Here is a 22,511-nt window from a genome sequence, read left to right as displayed (position 1 = left end):
CTATCATAGGCTTTCTCCATATCTAGTTTAATGGCTAACCACCCTGATTTGCCCCCCTTCCGCCGGAAAGAGTGAAACACCTCATGAGCTAAAAAAATATTATCTTGAATCAATCGTTCAGGCACAAACGCACCTTGAAGAGGATGAATCAATTTTCCCATAACAACCTTAAGCCTGCGAGTAAGAACTTTGGAGATAATTTTGTAAATAGTGGAGCACAAACTAATGGGTCTGAAATGGTTAGCCGAGGTAGGATTGTCAACTTTAGGAATTAATGCCAAAAAAGTATGATTAATCTCCTTAAGAAGTTTACCCGAATGGAAAAAGGCTTGAACGGCTCGGATGACTGAATTGCCAACAAGCGTCCAGTACTTTTGGAAAAAACCCGGAGGGAACCATCAGGGCCGGGAGATTTATCCGGAGCTAAATCAAACGTAGCACCTTTATCTCCTCCCCTGATGGAGGAGCACAAAGGAAGAGATTATCCACCTCCGAAATAAGGGGCGAAATAAGACTAAAATCCGACTGGCTATCGAAGGAGCAATTCGGATTAGAGAGAAAACGCTGGGCAAATTCGTGGGTGATAGCGCTAGTAATCGCAGCGGGAGTCGTCAAAGAAATGTTATCTTGGGAGACAAATTCCGAGATTTGGTTACGATTACGCCTTATAGATGCATGAGCATGGTAATAACTAGTGTTAGCATCCCCTTGGGTAAGGTAAGTAGTCTTACTTTTTTGTTTCCAAAATTCATGGTTAAAGGCCAATAATTTACTACGTTTAAGTAATAGCAAATCTTGTTTTTTAAGAAGTTGAATATTAAGCTGGTCATTGAGAATAGCTGATTGAATGTCCTCTAATTTACGGTCTACGGTACGAATTTGACGAGATGAATTACCAAATTGGGTTAGGTTCCACTTTTTAGAATTTGTCTTTAAAAGTTTGCACTTATTTACTAATCTAAACATGTGAGATCCTTCAAAATGAGAACACCACGATTTCTTTACAATATTATCATAGTCCTTTCGGGAACACCACAATTATCAAATCTAAAAGGGAAGGCCTTTGCTCGGTTTAAGCACTCGAACTCAAGCGAGACATAGCAATGATCTGAAGAGGTGAAATTATGGTGGCGTACTCTAGCTTGGGGGAACTGGGCCAACCAAGAGATGCTCGCAGTTGCTCTGTCTAAACGTTCATAAATATTATTCTCCCCCCCTTCCTTTTTTCGCCAAGTATAACGGGCTCCTAGAAAAGGAATTTCAGCACATTGGGCTTGCGAAAAGAGGAGGATAAAATCAAAGTTCTTGAAGATGAAAATCTAGCCCCTCCTAATTTATCTTGGGCACATCCTATTTCATTAAAATCACCCAACACGACAAAGGGGTGGTTAATGAGTTTATGACAAAACAAGTTCTTCCAAAATTCAGATTTTTGGTCTTGTCTAGCAGGAGCATATATAAATATGAAGCAAAGATAAAATCATGCGAGAGAGAATGATAATTACAGACCATAAAACGACTAGACTTTAAAATTACTGATAACCGAAATGGATTGAGATTACAATCTTTCCAAAAAAGCCAGATTCCCCCCGCAAAACCTTGCGTTGGAATAAAATCAAAATGGTGAAAACCCAACTGCTGGGCAGTGCTACTAGAGGGAGGGGATTGGGTCTTGACTTCTCACAGCATCATCACACTAATACAGGAATGTCTACAAAAGTCCTTCACCTCTGGTAGTGCATTTTTTCGACTAGCACCACGAATATTCCAAAAAGCAATTGACATAATTAATTATTACAAACCAACATAATCAGGGGGGAGGGGCTACAAATTAGTTTCTTTTCCTCTTCAGGGCGGAGGAAGCATCATCACACTCCATGTCTTCATCCCTTCGCCTAGAGAGATAACCAGACTGAGAAGAGAGAATAACAGGGCGAGAGGGGTCCATCCCCATCTGCTCAATATGATGCACAATAGAACTATCAGAGTGGAGAGAGTGGAATGAACTTTCAGCAAAGCCATCCAACTCCCCCAAATTATCAGCAACAGCATTATCTAGCAGGAAGGTGTTATCACCATGATCATCAGAGAGAGGAGAGCTATCAGACACCTGCCCCTCCACCTGGGGAATCAACCTAGATAAAGGTGTCTCCACATCAGGAGGAGGAAGACTGGCTGACAGCAGGAGAGCACAGAGGAGAGAGCCCCTCGCCCGCTACTACAATCTCTTTAACAACCTGGTCATATGACGAAGAGGGACAAGAGGAGCCAGAATAGTCGCCTCATCATCAGAGGAGTCATCAGACATGACTGGGTGGGCCACAATAAGCTTACCTTTACCTTTTCCATACACAGGGGGAGGGGGAATAGCAGCAGCATCTTTAGGCAAACAGGGAGATTCTTTTAACACAATTCCTCTCCTAGTAGGGGTAGGAAGCAGACCAGCAGAACCAAACTTAGAACCAGACTTATGACCAACAGAAGTGGGAGTAGAAGAGGCTTTAAAGACATGTTTAGACTTAGCATGGACCACTCTTGCTTGCTCAGCAGTGGAGTCATGCAATTCTTGCCCAGTAGCCTTAGCCAAAGACATAACAAGTTCTTTTTGTTAGGATTCTTCAAAAGTTGCACAGTGATCTCTTTTTAGGGGTATGTAACAGAGGACAAACATCAATGACATGAGCTATTTCACCACAAAATGAACAACCCACAGAAAAATCTTCATAATAAATGACATAGCCATGAACCAAATCACCAACACGACATACTTCAGCAAATTCCAATAGTGGAGCTTGGATATTAACACGCACACATGCACGAGCAAAACGGATTTTGTTCCTTAATAAAGAGCTTTGATCAAGTTTTATAAGGGCCCCAATATCATTAGCAGCAAGTAAATTGGCCACAGAATCAAAATTTAACAACTCAGTAGGGAGACGAGGGATCCTTACCCATAAGTCAACCCATTGAATTTCTTCAATATATGGGTCAAAAGAGGGCTTCCAAGGTTGAAGGACCAGTAGGTCACCTTGGATATGCCAGGGACGAAAAGACCAGACCAATGCCAGATCCTGAGGATTAGCAAATCTGAGGAGAATCCAGCCATTACCCATTTCAAGGTGATCAACATCACCTTTCACAAATTTCCAGTCTGATTTTGTACGGGCCTTAATAGTGCGAATATCAAGGGGAGCAGAGAGCATTTTGCCAAATAAACAGGAGCGAGAGAGCTCAGCAATATCTTGTTTGACCTGGGGTAGGTCATCTAAAATAAGAGACTCTGGGAAAACAGGAGGGGGAGGGGGGTCTAAGTTAGACACAGGGCCAGTAGTATCTTGAGTAGGGAATGGGGAGGAGGGAAGAGTAGAAGGAGGAGGAACCTCAGTATTCAGACCAAGCACCTCAAAATCAGAAGATATGACAATAGGGTTAGGGTTATTTAATAGCACCTCTTTGAAAGAAGGAGGTGAAGCCATATTAATTGCTAACAACCAAAAACAGAAGAAAATTCTTAACACAGAAAGATACGAGGAGAATAAAGAACTGAAAGAGTGAGATAATTGAATAGAGCTTACCAACCAATGCCTTTTATAGACAAAAAACCAAACCTGGAAGGATAGGAGAGCACCACAAAGGTAGCCAGCTATCCCAAAGAGCCTGACCATCGCATTTAATGCAATGGTAGAAGCATGCGAAGAAGAGCTAGCCCAGTTCAGTAGGAAAACCTTTGGCCTTCCAAGAACAGACACAACTTTCAATCCAACGAACCAAGAATTAACACCACTGCAGCACACAACCACTGACAACCCATAAGCACACTCATACGCATTAAATGCAAAAACCCAGAAAACCCTAATTAATCGCTTTTTTTTAAACTTAAATTGAAGATAATTAAATCCCTCAAACCAAATCGAAGCTTTTTGGGAGTCTCGAGAAAGGAGAGAGAAGGAAAAAGCACTCCGAATGAACACTTTAACAAACTGGAAGAAGGATTGCAATGATTTCAAAGAAATATCTTGCTGAAATCGATTTGGGGAAAAAATTGGGGAAACTGAAAGGACGCAATTAATAGCCGCCCAAGACTGAGAAGCTATCAGAAAACACCAATAGCTTAGCCTCCTACTTCCATACGAGACAATGATTAGGAGGAAATCGAAAAGACAGGACGAAACGGAGGGGAAGAGAAGGTGGCGAAAAGGGGGATACTTTTTAGGGTTTTCTGGGGAGAATTCTCTTTCTCTCTCTAACATCTTTTTTTCTTTTTCAATATGTTCATATATTCATACTATGATATCCTAGAAGATACATGGTGCTAGAAACTGGCTTTTCAAGTAAACAGTTTCGTCTTAAGTCTTCTTTCTTTTCTTTTGCTCCTAAATTAAAACTTAAACTACAAGTCTTTCACTTCTTATAATACCTATGTTCTCTTTTAAGTTACACAAAGTTGACGAATCATATATAAGTGAAAATTATAAAAAAAAAGTTGACAATTCAAAAATATATATTGAGACGAATCATAAATAATTAATAGCCGAAGTAAAGTATATAAATAGAATTAAAGTACAAATTTTATAGATGAATATTTAAGCTTTAATTAGCTAGTGATAATCTTAGCTCTCAGTCACTAGTCATTCCCTTGATCAGTTGATCCAACTACACTATGCATGCATACTAGTTATAGCTCTATCAAGTCGATTGATCTTCACCAAACTTCCCATTATTCACATCGATTATTCGTCATTTAGGGATGTATCATAATCATTACAAAATATATCTATCTATACAAATATATTAAAAGACTTGCGAAATAAAGCGCATATGTGCCACGTGACACTCCTCAAATTTCTAATGCAAATGTTTTATGTCTACATGTACTGCTCACTTTTAAAAAAATGTGTAAGTGTAAGGTATTGAACACGCGACCTTTGAAATGAAAAGTAAGAGCTTAATCATCAATACACTATGACTTTGTTGCTTAATGTTTCAAATAAAATATGATGAAGTCTTGTAATAATTATAATTAACTATAAAAGACTTAACTTACAAGAAAATATTGATGTCATATTCTTTTAACACAATTTCTTTTAAGGTATTTTTTTCAAACTCAAGTCTTTCAAAAAAAAATTTACTTATCACATCGTGACGTGAATTTTTTAATTTTTAATGGACAAAAAATACGAAAAGTAGCAAAATAGATTATGAAATTTAAAAGTAATAACATATTTGTTTATTATAACTGACCTGAGAAGCATCGTCCGAGTAAAAAAAACTAGTTATGACTCAAACAGTGGACTCCAATAATTTTTACTTAATTTCATGCATATTTTAATCACTTTCATACTTCCTTGGTTTTCAATATAGTTTCCGTTTTTCTTTTCAGGTTTTTCAGAAAAATTGTTCCTATTTCAAATCTTTCTACTGTATTTATTTAATTTGTTGTAAATTTGTAATCTTGTTGGTTATTTTTGTAAGTTAATTTTATTGGTTGAAACAATTTGCATAATTTACATTTATGCTGTTTTATTTTTCTCGTTTAATGCAAAAGATAATTCATTTACTTTTCTTCAAGTACAACATTAAACACATATCATAATATTTTCTCTATTCCTTAATTCCAGTAAAAGTTGACAAACAAAAACTATAATATAGGACAAAGAGATTATAATATTAACACATCAACGATAATAACTTTCGGTTTTGAAATTGCCTCCCTTCCTTCTTTAAAAGTAGAATAAAAACCCTAGTCTTTTTTTTTTTAAAACATGAGGCTATAATTATCTTTTTAATGGTGATAAGACTCAATTTATACCTTTAATTTTTTTTACCAGATATCTATATTTTCGTTAGAGTCCGTTTGTTAAGAGACGATCTCACGTTAGTGTTTACGTGAGACCATCTGATATCATGCTGACATCACGCGCGTGCATCAAACTAACAGTAAAATTAGTTTAATGGTTGGATCTATTAGTTATGCCGACCTTAAATTGCTTTTGGATGAATTAGTTAAGCGGTGAAATATATTAGTTAAGCGTTGAAGTAAATTAGTTATATCATATAAACCAGATCATAAAGCATTTTACTAATAATTAATAACTAAAAACCAAAAGTATTAACCTTACAAATATAACCATTAATCCAGAACCATAACTATAACTAATAATTGAAAAGTATAACTAAGAACGTGTAAACAATTACTAATAACTAAAAACCATAACTATTAACTATACAAATATAACAATTTATCCATAATCATAACTATAAATAATAACATGAAAGTTGTAACTGATAACCTATAAGCAATAACTAATAACTAATAACTATAACTATCAACCATACAAATATAACTATTTACCCAACTGCATAACTATTTACTAGTAAAAGATAACTAATCGCCAGAAAACCATAACTACTGACCTGAAAAAATGTAACGTTCTACCTAAAAGTTGTAACTCATAATAAGAGATTTATTAGAGTTTAGACCCATTGATAGAGGGAAACAAATTAAAGAGTTCTGAGAACTTCTCATCACCAAGATTGAAGAAGTCACGAAAAAGGACGTTATATAGTTGAAAGTTTCTTATGTTCAAAGAAGAAAAGAAAGAAAAAAGAAATAGAAGTTCGGTGGATGAGTGGGAAATGGCGGTGCAGAGGAGAAAGAAATTAAAGGGGTAGAATAGAGAGAAACGTGAGTTGGTAGAAGAGAGAGACATAAGAGATGTAAATTAGAGTTGGTAGAGGAGAGAGAAAATATTAATTGAGGGGAAAATGAGATGGTTTTACTAGCATAACTAATAGGTCCGAATGCTTAACTTATCTAATTCAATGCTTAACTAATTTACCCCGAAGAATTTTAAGGTTAACATAACTAACAGGTTCAAGCGCTTAACTAATACCACTGCTGTTATGAATTTATGATGCACACGTATGATGTTAACATGCCATTTAGTCTCATATTAACACTAATGTTACCTTGGGATTGTCGTTTATTTAGTTATTCGTTTCATTCTCCCCCCACCTAGAGTTTGTAATTTTGATTATCTCTCTTTGTATGACTCATGAATTTGGTGTTAATAGTTTATTCAAAAAATACATTTCATTATGGATCCCCTTCTGCAGTTTACATGATCATTTAAAGAAAATAAAATTCTCAAAACTATGTCAGAAAGATATATGCTTTCATATGATATATTGCATGTTTCATCGAAGAAATGAAAGGTATGCTTTTATTTTTATTCTCAATATAGAAGAATTATTTTAATTAAATTAGATTTATCAATTTTTTAAATTTAATACCTAGTGTAGATGTCATCCTATATTCATAAAATTTATCTTTCCCTCATAAAGCAAGTTGAACATTACTCTTCAATCCAAGAAGATCGAAAATATGGTCCATACCCTTGTAAAGTTACTCATGGTTATTATGTGTTGCATATATAACTAATACGCGGCCTATTGATTAGTGGTACAAAATGATGGTAATGTTAATGATTTTTAGTTCAAATTTCTGAAAGTATTCCCAGGTTAGCATTTATAGCAATGCTAATTTATCCCAAAACACCTATCTTTTCCCCAAAATTTCATTATCATCCATTACAACTTGGGAAGGTGGTATTCGGTGGTAATGGAAATTTGCGAAGGAAAACACATGTTTTGACAACAAATTTTATTAACATGAATGTTAACATTGGAATGTCTTTACAAACTTACACTAAAAAACATTACCATTACCTTTAGTACCACTAACCAAACATACCGTTAAGGCCTAACTCGTTCTCTTGAGCTAAATTATATTTACTGATGAAACTAAATTTGATTAAAACTGATGTTTACAAATTCAACATGATCAATATTGAATTTTTTGTATGCATATACTGAAATATGTGTATTAGAACTAACTTTTATTGAATGAAAATGATTTCTACTTAATCAATCTGATTATACCTGATAAAGTTTGATTTCTACTAAATATTATAAAATTTTTGAAAGCTGAAATGAATAGCCAAAAAGACATAAGAAAGACAATTTAAAAATGTATTTTTAATTAAGATGATTCGAACTATTATTTTGAATTAACATCATAGTTTATATTATGTTCTTTTGTTGTTTTGAATTACAATTTTGGGAAGAAACCAATGTGTTAGAGCATGTATAATGGGTGGGTTGGTCTTAATTGGTCTTTGAGTTTTTTTTTTCTCTCTCCTTTCCTCCTTCTTACACCTCACATCCCACTAAAATTCCCACCAACTCATCTTTTTTTTTTCTCACAATTGTTTGGTTGGTCTTACTTGGTTTTTCTATTCCTCTCTCCTACTTCAAGCAAACCCCACAATATTCTCTCTCTTCTTCTACTTGTGTATTTTTATATGAAATAGATGATTTTAAATAATAAAAGCTAATTAAATTACGTTAAATTAATTACGTTACAAGCTAATTATCTAATTAGCTTACGTTAAATTAAATTATCTAATTAGCTTAAGTTATATGTGGATCGATTTGGAAATTATTTTGGGACTTTTGTGGGTGGTTTTGATTAATTTTGGAGTAATTAGGATTATTTGAATCCATAATATTGGTTTAGTATAAGTAATATTAGGTAGGAGAGAGTAATTAGAAAAAATAAGTTGGGAAAAAGTTTGGTAAAATATATGAAATTTGGACTCAATTTAGATAAAAATATTTTACCATAATTTTTTTATTATTTATTGATATCTGATTTTTTTAATGTTACAAGTTTTTGTAAAGTTAAAAATAACTATTACAAATTTAGAAGAAATCGGACACTGTACTACGTGACGTGGAGGCCTTGCATTTGCAGCTTAGTGGGCCTCTGACGCACGTCAGGGCCACTGACATCAAGCAAATGCTTTGGGTTCAACGTTATATGTTGAGTGATGCGTTTTATCCTTCTTTTTCATCTTTGTTTCTCCCTTTTCCACCATGTTGTGTGTTTCAATTGGGCCCATCACAATTTTTCGCCAGTTTCTTTGCCACAGGTCCGAGATTTATTGGTCTTGTGTACTCCATCCTAGATGCATATGGTCTGGAATTCCAGACCAACCAACCCAAAGGGTCAAGTGCCACAATAACAAAACTAATTAAAGCTAGCTTTACTATTTGCTAGACCAACTAAAATCCATCCCATTATACATGCTCTAAAGGTTATTTAGTGGGCCATTAGAATCACATGGGCAGTTGTATTTTTTTAAGCTAGATAAGATGAATGATTCTATTGGGTACGTAAGGGAATTTCCTCTTCTAAAATGCCTTTATTGGAGATCAAACCTCCAATATTGAGATTGAAAGATTAGCTCCTTTTCACTAGTCCAAGCTTAACTTGATAGGAAAGTTGTTCTAATGGAAAAAAAAGAGAGGAACTAAACAAATATACCTCAAAAAGAATATTGGGAAGACAAAAAATATACGTAATGATATTTGTTGAACTCTATATTTGTTATACACATGGGAGTTATCTCCAATTGGAGAAAGAGGAGAGAAAGTAAGCATAATATAAGTTAAAGGAGCTACTCCTACTATTGGCAATTGTTTTAGTTTGGAATCTCCTTTGAAATTATGGAGTCTGAACACTGCTCCTTCTTATCGGTAGCTTCTCTAACTTATATTGTGGCCCTCACATGTGAGTGTCTTTATAATTATAGCATATGATAAATTTGACACAAGTGACAATGGGTCTGGGAAACCCAATAAGGAGGACGAGAGTTTGTCCACATACAAGTCCAAAGGAGATTCCATACTAAAATCAATTGGTAATAGTAAGAGTAGCTCCTCTAACTTATATTGTGGTACTTTTTCTCCTCAATCTCCAACGCGGGATAACTCACATGTGCACAACGTATATGAGATTCAACATGTTGTTAGCAAGTTTAACTGAGAATATCATGGTTAGTCAATTACGTGAAACCAATAGAATTTATCCTCTCAAACCACAAAAAACAACAAAAAGAAAAAAAAATTACCCCTCATAACAAATTATTGAAGAGTATTATTTTCGGTATGCATGCGAGTATATATCCAGGGTCGTCTTGGATACTTATGGGGCCATATTCTATATGATAATTGGGCCCTTTCTTTCCCCTTAGTAAGAGAAAAGGACCATAATATAAGTTAGAGAGTAGAGAGAATCAATGCTCAGTGGTGTGGATCCAAGATTTGGCTCGCGTGAGTTTTGATTTGTTCAATAAAAAACTCAAGCTAAATTGATTAAAAATTTCAATTTATGAGTCTAAATTTTAAATTATGACCAATCTATATCATATAAGAGAAGAGGAGAGAAACACAAAAAAAAAAGCCAACTAACTAACTACTTTATAACCCATCAAAAAAAAAACTAACTACTTTATTAAAATCTAATTTTAAAAATAAGTATAGAAACGACACAACGACAATAGATAATTACATGAAAGTCAATAACTTCTACAATCCACATCATCAACTAATTCATTTTAAAAGAAATTCCTAATTTAATGACACAACTCCATTGATTAACAATTAGTTTTAAATAAATAAATAAAATACAAAACATACTATATGAATAATCGTTTCTTCTCTTGATCTCCTTACATAATCTTTTTCTCTTATGTCTTCCAATAACTTTACCTACTATATTTTTATTATATTTTATATGATTTCACATGCATAGCATGTATGTAAGGCAAATTACTAATAAGTTAACCCATTATTATATTTTTTTTAGATGAATTGAAATGAATTAAAATATATAATCTATTCCATCTAACAAAACTTAATGTTAAGTTGTATCAAGCAAAAAGAAAAAACAAGAAATGGAAAACAAATTGTTAGGAATTGCCAAATAATTGAAAAAGGATAAAACAAAAAACAAACGTAGTCGGCCAAAAAATTGAAACAAAGATAATGAAAAAACAACAATAAGCTGCTACAAGGATGAGAAGCTAGCTCATGTGGTAGAGCACTCCCCTCTGATCCTTGAGGTCAGGGGTTCGATCCTTACCCCCAGCATTATGTTGGGGTATTTCCTTTGCATGCTTTACCAGCCAATGTGCTGGTAGTTCCTACAAGGCTAGTAGCCTTGGTAGGGGTTAGCCCTTGGGCTGACTTAATTTCCCAATCAAAAAAAAAAAAAAAAACAGTAAGCTGCTACAAATTGTAAGATATAATGGAAAACAAAAATAGGCAAAATGCAAAATGACACCTCAGGAATCGAACCGCTGTGGAGGCTAAAATTCAGTGGACTCTTCTTGCACGCTGCTTACCATCGAACCAAAGGCTTACATCTGCCTCAGTAGCGCACGAGATGTTAGATATCAAGTTTTTAAAGTATTGATGACAATCTAAAGTTAAAGATTTGGAAGATTGAATTTTTGGTGAAAAAGACTCAGCAAGATGATAGGGGATATCGTGAATCATGGAGTCCGGAAATGAAGGTGTGAAACATTTGCCGTTTATACAAAACATGACAGAATTTTTTGCATGATGCATGCTTGAATTTTTTTCGAAACATAAACTCGATTTTCTTAAGCATAAGAGTCAAAATTTGAACATTAGATATATGAAGTATAATTGTGTTCATTTGCAAAATTTGATTGGTTTAGCTCATGTCACTTAAGTCTCTTACCATTCTTTTTTTTTCTTTTACTTTTCAAAGTTAAATTCTATGAACAAAATAGAAATTTTATGAATTTATTATGATTTTAATATTATAATTTTTTAGTTGATTTTTGAATTAAGTACAGTACTTCATAAATTTAAAGAAAGTGGACACTTTGATTTCAAGTCAATTTTTTCATAGGTTGTAGTTTGTAAGTGAATTTTTAAGTTTTTGTAAAGTTTCCTCATTTTAGTGATTTGCATAACGTAAATTATGCAATTTTATATTTTAGTTGACTTGTGAGTGATTGTTATAATTATATTTTTGGAATTTTTGTTTGAAACCCCCTTTGATTTGTAAGTGAATTTGTAATTTAGAATGGGAAGGGGGTAACATAGTCTCTTCATTCGGGACACCATAGCTCCCCCCCATTCCCTTATAAGTTATATACTAGAGGTATGTTGTACTTTAATTCTTGAATGATATTTTCCATAAACCATTTTACCTTGATAATTAATCGCTACTATATAATAGAAAAAGATAGGTCCAAATATATGTAAAAGTTTCATTATATATAAGAAACACTATAAAAAAGTAAATAATTTTTTTCCTTGTCTAACTTCTAAATTCCGATTTCACTACAAATACATCTCTATTTTTTATCATGACCAGCCATTAATTGTGAATGATTCTTGAGAATAGTGATTTGTAAGTAAATTTTTGTAAATGTTTTGTATATATTGACGTTCTAGGTTATTAGTTTTAGTTTGTATATTAGTTTTAAGTTTTAATAAAGTTTCATGATTATTTGAGTGATTTGCGTGATTTTCTCAATTGTATGAGTGATTTGTAAATTTTCTTCTTTTCAGTGATTTGTGAGTGAGTGTTATAAATTAATTTTCGGTAGTTTTCTTTGAGTGCCAATTTTGATTTTGACATTCCTTTTGTAATTTAGAAAAAGGAAGGGGGCAAAATAGGCATTTCAAGAGAGGACACCATTGCTCCCCTTCCCTTATATAATAGAGATATGTTTTAAATTGGACTCTTTCAAATAAAATCAAAAATTTTTGGACTGGGAGCCCTGTGCGTAGGGCTATTCAGATTGCGGTCTGAACCACACCAAACCGCAACCCAAATCGCTTTTTCGCGGTTTGGGTTTGTTTGGTTTTAAAGTTGCGGTTTGGGTTAAGCAAACCGCGGTTTGCGGTTTGGGTTGAGTTTTAATTTTTGTAAACCAAAACCGCATCGCAAACTGCAATTTTATATGTTTCTTTTAAAAAAAATTAAATAGACTTGACAAGGTGGCATACGAGTATAAAACTGAAAAAAGAAGTTTGAGGTAAAGAACTTTAACACTTTTGATAAATCATTATTTATCTTTAATTATGAAGTCAACTTCATATCTATTTGGACTCTTATTAACAATTTTTTTTTACTCCTAGATTACAATATTAATGTCACGGAGGAAAAAAAAGGTTAAATCACAAACCAAACCGCACCAAACCGTTTTGTGCGGTTCGGTTTAGGTTGGTTTGGGCAAAACTGCAGTGCGGTTTGGATTGGAAAAATGTCAAACCGTATATTTGCGGTTTGGGATGTAACTCAAACCGCGAACACTGTGCGGAAGAGCTTTTTGCACACTCGCCACTAAGATCGTGGGACGATGTACCAAATAATTGTAACAAGGATTACATTGCTTCCTTCTAAAGCAGGGCATATATTGACTACTTACCCCCCACCCCTTTTGATCCTCTAACGTCAGTACGTAAGTTAAATAAGTACTATATTTATTTACTAGTATTGTAGTATGATATTGTATTTGAGATAGCAACTAAATCATATACCTGAAAAGAGATATATCTAGCAAATCAAATAATAATTTAATAACTATAATATATTATGTGATTCTAAACGTAGAACCAGAGTAGAACTTTTTTAGTTTTTTTTTTTGAGGGGTAGAACTTTTTTAGTTTATGCTTAGTATTGGTCTCAATTTACAAATGACTTTTTTGGGTGAATAGTTGAGTACTTATTTCAAGTTCCAAAACAAAGTTTGTAATGAGAGGAGTAATTCATAAGCAAGCTAAACACTACCTAATTGTCAAACTAATAATCTTTCCATCACTATATATAAAAGCACAAACACCATTGTCCATCACAAGAAAGCACTTTGCACCAAAAAAAAAAAAAAAAAAAGAAACCATACACTGGCTTGCCTATCACAAATTTCTTTCATCTTTCACTCTCTAATTGAGCAGCTTAATTAATAAAATTGAGCATAATAATGATGGCCATAAAATTTGCATGGATTGGGTTAGTGGTGATTTGCTTGGCAGTGCGAAGCTTAGCCACTGTGTACACTGTGGGTGACACAAGTGGTTGGGCGATTGGGGTTGATTATGGCACTTGGACTGCCTCTAAAAAATTTGTTGTTGGTGACAGCCTAGGTGAGTTTACTCAGTTTTGTCATTACACAAGTTATTTAAGTGTATGTATGTTCAAGTTTAGGTACTCCAAATATATTTAGCTGAAAGTTAATTGAACTCAAGCTAGCTAGTAGCTTGTTTGGTCCATCAGCTGTAATTAGTTGCCAAGATCTCCCCGCCTATGTGCATAAAAATGTCTCATATTATAGAAAATGTACAAAATGCCAAATTCAAATAATCCCACTTCAGACTTTGTAATTTTGTATACATCTTTCTTATAACTAGATAAATCGATAAAAAGAAATATATGAATATCAATAGTACCATACTAGTGTATGGTTCAATGTTACGTAATTTGAAAGTGGTTCAATAAAGTATTTCCTTCATTAAATTGTGCATGAAAAAGCAATGGTTTAGTTTAGTGGTAGCAAAACCTGAATTTTAAGGCCATGATATGGTTCAAATTAAGGTTTTTCATCTAAAGAGATTAATGAAGGCAGTAGAGTAAACAATGGAGTTTTAAGTCTTAGATTAGGCCTTGAGAGAGGCTCAAAAGAATTCCTATAATACCAGTAAGAATTCAATTTATATATGAAATCCACCGTATTCGACTCGAGTCTAATTGTTAATTTGTTTAAATATCTAGCATACTAGCCTACTAGGTATACGATGACCAAAAGATCAACTCACTAAAATAAAATAAATGTAACAAAATTCGACGTGATAATCTAATGTCTGTCTCATACTAGATAAATGTGGTTTACAAAAACGGACGCTAATTAGCGTCCGTTCAAAGACAGATGCTAAATTTACAAAAACGGACGCTAATTTGCGTCTGATAGGACCGGATGGTAAATTCAGACGCTAAAATCGCGGATTCTTGTTGTGATTTATTAAAACTGCTCTTTAAAATAATTTGGGGACAATTTGGATGGCAGTGTTCAATTACGGGAGTGGGCACACAGTGGACGAAGTAAAGCAAAGTGACTACACAACATGCACAATTGGTAATTCAATAACAACAGACAACAAAGGCACCACATCAATACTCCTCCAAACTCCTGGGACACATTATTTTATATGTGGAGTAATTGGTCATTGTGGAAGTGGCATGAAAGTCTCTGTTGATGTTTCAGCTTCTGGAGGTTCTACTACTTCCTCTAATTCCACATCTACTAAGTCTTCCCCTCCTTCCACTGGTGCCTATCCCACCACCACCACTGGCACTAACCCGTACACGATCCCGGACTCGGCCTCGTCTACAAGTACCTTATCTTCTCTTCAAGGTGGACGCTGCATCATCTTTGTGATTGCCATAGTAAATTTAGCTCTTCTTTTGTGACTTCGAGTGTAAAGTAACATGTTTATTGAGGTTGGGATTGTTGGTTCCCATAGGGCCAGGTTAGAGGCAGTGCTTTTGTCTAATTTTGGTTGTTGAACCTACTTTGTGTGAGATATTCCCATCGTCCCCACACGAATAAATGTTTACTATGTTCGGTGTAATATTTAAATTTGTAATGATTTATGATCTAGTTTCTACATTAGATTGCTGATAGTAGAGGGTGTATGAAAGCATATTATAAAAGAACTCGTTTGCTAAACGCCGCCCTAAAATATCCTACTAACGTTTACATATATATGTACTTGTGTATTATAATACTTTCACTCTCCCACTCTCACTCTCTTTCACTCTCATCACCACTCTCCCACTCTCTTTCACTCTCTTCATCCTCCCTTAAGGATTTTTTTATCAAGATTTCCGGCGACGAAAACTCCGGCGACAAGGATTCCGGTGAGGAGAACTCCGGCTTTGCGGTGGCAGTGACTTAGGCGGCACACCACCACGGCACCACCATTTTGAATTTTTTTAAAAAAGGAAGGCGTCCACCATGGACGCCCCACCACCAGTGGAGGCGCCCATGGCAGGCGCTCAACCACATGGTGAGGCACCCATGGGTAGGCGCTCCACCACATGGTCAGGCGCCTGCCATGGGCGCCTCCACCGATGGTGGGGCGTCTATGATGGACGCCTCCTTTTTTTTGAATTTTTTTTAAAAAAATTAAGGGAGGCGTCCATGGCAGGCGCCTAACCATGTGGTGGAGCGCCTGCCATGGGCGCCTCCACCGGTGGTGGGGCGTCCTAAATTATTTTTAAAAAAAATTCACTGTAAATTGAAAAAAAAAATAGAGAGAGGGGGTGATGGTGGGAGTATGCGGTGGTGGTGTGTCGGGGTAGCAGTGCGGCGGTGGTGGTGCAGTTGTGTTCCGGCGGTGGTGGTGCGGCAGTGGTTGTGCGGCGGCACCGGTGTCTAGTGGTGAGCGGATAAAGATGGGAGGGAAAGTGAATAAAGAAGGGTAGAAAATCTGAAAAAATTAGGGAGTGAGTCAAGGGGAGGAGAGAGAAAGAAATACAAGTATATAAATACGGTATAAAAATACCGTATTTAGGGCGTTACTAGGAAATTTTAGGGCGTTGTTTAGCAAAACCCTAAAAGAATGGGGCTCAAATAAAATTCGGATTAATATAAATGACACTCGAAGATAATGTTATAAATAATTGATGCAGTATACCAAGTTAGATCACTTAGCTTAACAGCCTAACTCAGTCCAATAAAGGCCCAGGGCCCAGTAGCTATTTGTAATTCTCTTTTCTGTTATTTAGGGACCAACAACATAGTTGTCATTTAGCTTATTTTGTCCTCTAGCTAGCTAGGTCAGTTGTATGGGAGTATGTGCACCCATATATATGTACTGATGAGAGAATGAATGACATAAGCCTTTTTGCTGATTCTCACAACTTTCCTAAAAGAATTCTCCTGGTAGCGCCGCTGATGCTACTCAACATGGTATCAGAGCACTAGCTCAAACAAGGAAAGAAAAAGATTAACTCTTTCAGCAAAATCTGAAGTTAGCCGTAAAGATCCTCACACTGTAAACCTTTACAATATTTTCCTTTTCAAACCCAAATAACCAAAGCCCCCACCTTTGTCCATAGAAAGATGTCAAAAGAAAAAAAAAATCAGTCTTTCAGACATACAAAGCCCACTGTATCTCCACCCATCAGATGGAACAAACATTGTATGCATTGAAAAGCTCCAAGGCATGGCAAATTACAGAACATGGCAAAGATCCATGGAAATCAGCCTAGCAGCCAAAAGGAAGCTCAGATTTGTGACAGGAACAGTCACAAGAGATGATGAAGACACAGTGAAACAGGAGCAGTGAGATACCTGTGATAGCCTTGTAATCTCATGGTTACATGGGTCTATGACTGAAGCTGTGAAAAAGTCTGTGTTGTACCTCAACACATCCAGCGCTATATGGGTCCAACTGAAGGCCAGATTTCAGGTTGCTCATGGAGCAAGAAAATACAAGCTCAATAGAGAGCTGTATGATATGAAGCAAAATGGAGCCACAGTGAATGAATACTACACTAACATGAAGGCACTGTGGGAAGAACTGGAGTCTCTCAACAGTTTGCCACCTATCACAACTATGACTACAGAGATAAATGAGTTTGTTTCAGCCTTGAACAAATAGCAGGAAGAACAACACCTCTTTCAGTTTCTCATTGGGCTGGATGAAGAGTATGGAGCTCAGAGAAGCCAACTCCTCATGAAGTCACCCCTGCCATCTGTGGAAGAGGCTTGCTCTTCAATGCAGCAAGAAGAGGCACAAAGAGAGATTCTGAACATCTCAAAGCTGAACCTTGAGCCCTCAGCCATGTTCAATAAGACAACAAATGAGAGTGGATGCACTGAATGTGGACGAAAGGGACACTCGTCTGAAAAATGTTGGTATGTAGTGGGGTTTCCTAAAAATCACCCTAAGCACAGGCAGCAGATGAGAAGACAGGGCAAGGAAGGTCTTGGACAGAACACTGAAAACAGATGGAACAGGTTCAAAGGGCAAGGAACCAGAATGGCAGCCAATGCTGAACTGGCAACCCAACATGGTGAAAAGTTGATTACCTCTGCTCAAATAGAATAGCTCTTGAAGCTAATACCTTCATCATCTGGTGGTGGAAAGAACAGCTCAGACACAGAAGAAGAACTGGAGAGTGGATTTGCAGGTATGGTTACTTGTTGCATTGTCACTGCTAGCTTGACTCACTGGATCATAGATTCAGGAGCATCTAATCATATGACCTCTGATGTTGGAAACCTTATTAAACCTGTTGAGGAAAATGACAAACCATGCATAAACTTGCCAAATGGTAAAACTGTTGGCATATCTCATGTGGGTGATGTGTCTTTGGAAAACAACCTAAACCTAAAAAATGTTCTGTGTGTTCCCTCTTTTAGACACAACCTGTTATCTGTCAATAAGTTGGTTCAACATGATGGTTGCAATGTAACTTTCTACCCTAATTATTGCATAATTCAGGACTCAGTTACACAGACTATTAAAGGTGTGGGGAAAGCACAAGGTGGATTGTGTTACCTGGTGAATGCCCCTCTTAAAAGACTGCACCAGTAAAAGAAGTGTGGATGATAAGCTCAAGAAAGAAGCTGTCAGAAGAAATGATGAGCATATGAGTACAAATCATGTAGCTAGACAACATAGCAGTTGTGTGATGTGGCACAATAGGCTAGGATCGAACATGCTCCTTTGAGCAAACTTAAACTCACTGGCTGTGTAAAGAATTATTCCAATATATCTAAATCTGTGTGTATTACATGCCCCATGACAAAATTTGCAAAATTACCTTATAATGTTAGCAGGAATGTGGCTGGTTGTGCTTTTGAACTTGTGCATATGGATGCATGGGGTCCATATAGAATATGTACATGTGGGAAATACAGGTATTTCATCACAATTGTGGATGATTTCTCAAGAGCAACTTGGGAATACCTTGTGCAATACAAATCTGATGCTTATGCAGTTATTGATATGTTCATTAACTTTGTCAAAACTCAATTTGGAGTTGATGTGATGAAAATCAGATCAGATAATGCATTGGAATTTGATGATGTGAAGTTCAGACAACTGTTTGCTCATAAAGGTATTGTTCATCAAACTTCCGGTGTGGATAGACCACAACAAAATGGAAGAGTGGAGAGAAAGCATAGGAATGTGTTGGAAATGGCTCGAGCCTTGAGAATGCAATCAGGGCTGCTCCTCAAATATTGGGGGGACTGTGTGCTTACAGCAGTGTACCTTATAAATAGGTTACCATCTCCAGTGATACAAAATCACACTCCCTTTGAGAAGCTGTTCAATAAGAAACCCAACTACTCCAATCTCAGATCCTTTGGATGCTTGGCCATGGCAAGCAATCCTGAAAGAACAACAGACAAGTTTGCTACCAAGGGAGTTCCTTGCATCTTCTTGGGCTATCCAAACTCACAGAAAGGGTATAAACTCCTCAACCTGATTAACAACAGGTGCTTTGTTACAAGGGATGTAAAGTTTCATGAGCATATTTTCCCTTGCAACAAAGCTGCAACATCTCATTACTACCATCCCACACCAGTTCACATGGAACCTCAACCCACAGCTCCACACCCTGCACCTGGTAGCTATGATGATATCCCCCTGGAATGGGAAGAAGAACCAGAAACCCATCCACCATCCCTTGAACCTGAGTTAGAAGATCAGACATGCATCATGAGAGATGCCCTGACAAATGTGCTGCCACAGCCGAGAAGATCCACAAGGTCACATAAACCCCCTGAATGGCTGACTAACTATGTGACCCACACAAATACAGACCCAGCAGTGGTCTCTAATGTGGCCACAGCCTATGTGCAGCCCAGTTTCCATGCTTTCCTAGCCCAAATTCTTGAAACACCGGACCCTAAACACTTCAAGGCTGCTCTACAACAACAAAAATGGGTTGATGTTATGAATGCTGAAATCCAAGCTCTTGAAACAAACCACTCCAGGACCATCACTAACCTTCCTGCAAGAAAGAGAGCCATAGGGTGCAAGTGGTTGTACAAGACCAAATTCAACCTGATGGCTCTATAGAGAGACACAAGGCCAAACTTATGATACTGGGGTGCAGACAAAGAGAGGGTATTGATTATGAGCAAACATTTGCTCCTGTGGCTAAGCTCACCACTGTGAGAGCTCTATTAGTTGTGGCTGCTAGAGAAGATTGGTATGTGTACCAAATGGATGTCAAGAATGCGTTTTCACATGGAGACTTGCTAGAAGATGTCTACATGAAGATACCAACTGGCTATCAAGGTCCAGGCAAACATGTGATCATTGGTCAGGGGGAGCACCCTTATGCTGAACCTAACCCTCAGAAAGTATGCAAGTTGATCAAGTACCTCTATGGACTTAAACAAGCACCTAAACAGTGGTTTGCTAAACTGTCAGGAGCCTTGAAAACCTATGGCTTTGTGCAATCTAAAGCGGACTACTCACTGTTCACTAAGCTAAGAGGCACTCACTTTGTAGCTGTGTTGATCTATGTGGATGACCTCTTGGTGGCAGGCAACAACCAAACCTTTATAGATGAAGTGAAACATCTACTGGCCCAACAATTTCACATGAAAGACTTAGAAAGTCAGAGATACTTCCTAGGTATAGAAGTGGATAGATCCTCCCATGGCATCTTCATCTCACAAAAAAAAATGTCCTTGACCTACTACACGAATTCAACCTTCACCAAGCTAGACCTCTCAAACTACCCCTTGACTCACAAACTAAACCCACTCATGATTTGGGAGACCCTCTGCCAGATCCAGCTCCCTACCAACACCTCATAGGCAAGCTCATTTACCTCACCATAACTCGCCCAGATATAGCATTCACTGTCCACCCACTAAGCCAATTTATGCAAAAACCAACCACTGGCCATATGCAAGCTGCAAAAAGGGTCTTGAGGTACCTGGTAGGCTCTCCAGGCCAAGGTATACAGTTCACAACTAAGTCCTCAGCTGTCTTGACTGCCTATAATGACAGTGATTGGGCAGGCTGTCCAAATTCAAGAAAATCCACCACTGGATTCTGCATACTTCTTGGTGATTCCCTTATTTCATGGAAAACCAAAAAACAGTAAGTGGTGGCACGCTCTACAGCTGAAGCAGAATACAGAGCCATGGCTCGAACTACATGTGAGGTCACCTGGTTAACCCAACTTCTTAAAGAACTAGGTGTAAAGTCCATGGCTCCCATCCTACTCAAATGTGATAATCAGGCAGCTATCTCTATTGCCGTTAACCCAGTTCACCATGAAAAAACCAAACATGTGGAGGTTGACTGTCATTTCATTCCAGACAAGGTTACTCAATGCCATCAAGCCCACCTATGTCTCCACTCATGATCAATTGACAGATATACTCACAAAGGGCCTCCTTGTGGCCAAACATCAAGATATTCTGCACAAGCTGGGTGTTCTTCAACAACCTCCACACCCAGCTTGAGGGGGAGTAATGCAGTATACCAAGTTAGATCACTTAGCATAACAGCCTAACTCAGTCCAATAAAGGCCTAGGGCCCAGTAGCTATTTGTAATTCTCTTTTCTGTTATTTAGGGACCAACAACACAGTTGTCATTTAGCTTATTTTGTCCTCTAGCTAGCTAGGTCAGTTGTATGGGAGTATGTGTACCCATATATTTGTATTGATGAGAGAATGAATGACATAAGCCTTTTTGCTGATTCTTACAACTTTCCTAAAAGAATTCTCCTGGTAACGCCGCTAATGCTACTCAACAATAATTTAAAGTGTTAACTCATAAAAAAGTAAATTTAAGATATTATTGTAAAAAAAAAGGAACTAACTCACGAAAATGTTCATAGTTGGATACATTAATCGCCTAAAAGAAAATATTCAAAGCAATATTATATTGCCATAAGACAAGAAATTTTCTTTTGGTTAGATAAGGAAGCTCATTAGTGTAAAATTTGGTGCTGGAAGTATTAATAGAAGGTAAATGGATTGCAAAGAAGGGGCCTAATAGGTTTCTTGGTGATGATAGTGGTGGCTAGGAGTCTAATTAAGATGGTAGTTGGCATGTGGTTAAGGTGGTGGGACATAGTATAATTATTTGTGATGGTACCAGATAAAGTTTTGATAATCAAGAAGTATCATGTGATATTCAAAAGCCTCCGACGGTACTATATGGAAAAGACTAGTACAAGGATACCATATACTTCCTCTGTTCCGAATCAAATGTAACAAATCCACTTTTACGCATGTCGAAGCATGATCTTGACCACAAATATCTATAATTACATATAAGTAAAACTTATAAAAATTACATTTTATAAAAGTAAGACGAATCTAACAAGATCTCACTTGATTATATTTTTCTTATGTATAAATCATAAATCTTAATCAAAGTAAAAGGTGTAAATAGTGAAAAAGTAGATTTGTTGCATTTAATTCGGAACGAAAGAAATATGTAATTTCCCTAAACAAATAAATGAGTTCCAAATCGTAAGAACTTCCAACACAAAAATCATTTGATTTAAAGTACAAACAGAGGATGCCACAAGGGCCAACATAAAATGTGAAATGGACACCCAAAGCTATTTCTTACT

General features: G+C 36.4%; 1 protein-coding gene across 1 annotated transcript; it reads left to right on the top strand.

Moving 5' to 3' along the window:
• Nucleotides 1–13,318: 13,318 nt before the first annotated feature.
• On the top strand, nucleotides 13,319–15,565 carry LOC104891714 (blue copper protein). The gene is made up of 2 exons (XM_010677452.4): nucleotides 13,319–14,031; nucleotides 14,949–15,565. Exons 1-2 carry the CDS (start codon nucleotides 13,869–13,871, stop codon nucleotides 15,350–15,352), a joined length of 567 nt encoding a protein of 188 aa, XP_010675754.1. The 5' UTR covers nucleotides 13,319–13,868; the 3' UTR covers nucleotides 15,353–15,565.
• The last annotated feature ends 6,946 nt before the right edge of the window (nucleotides 15,566–22,511 follow it).

This window comes from Beta vulgaris, chromosome 1 (genome assembly GCF_026745355.1).
Source record: "Beta vulgaris subsp. vulgaris cultivar EL10 chromosome 1, EL10.2, whole genome shotgun sequence".
Lineage (NCBI taxonomy): Eukaryota > Viridiplantae > Streptophyta > Magnoliopsida > Caryophyllales > Amaranthaceae > Beta > Beta vulgaris.
Note: the sequence above shows the minus strand (reverse complement) of the source record. Positions and strands in the feature narration are given on the sequence as shown.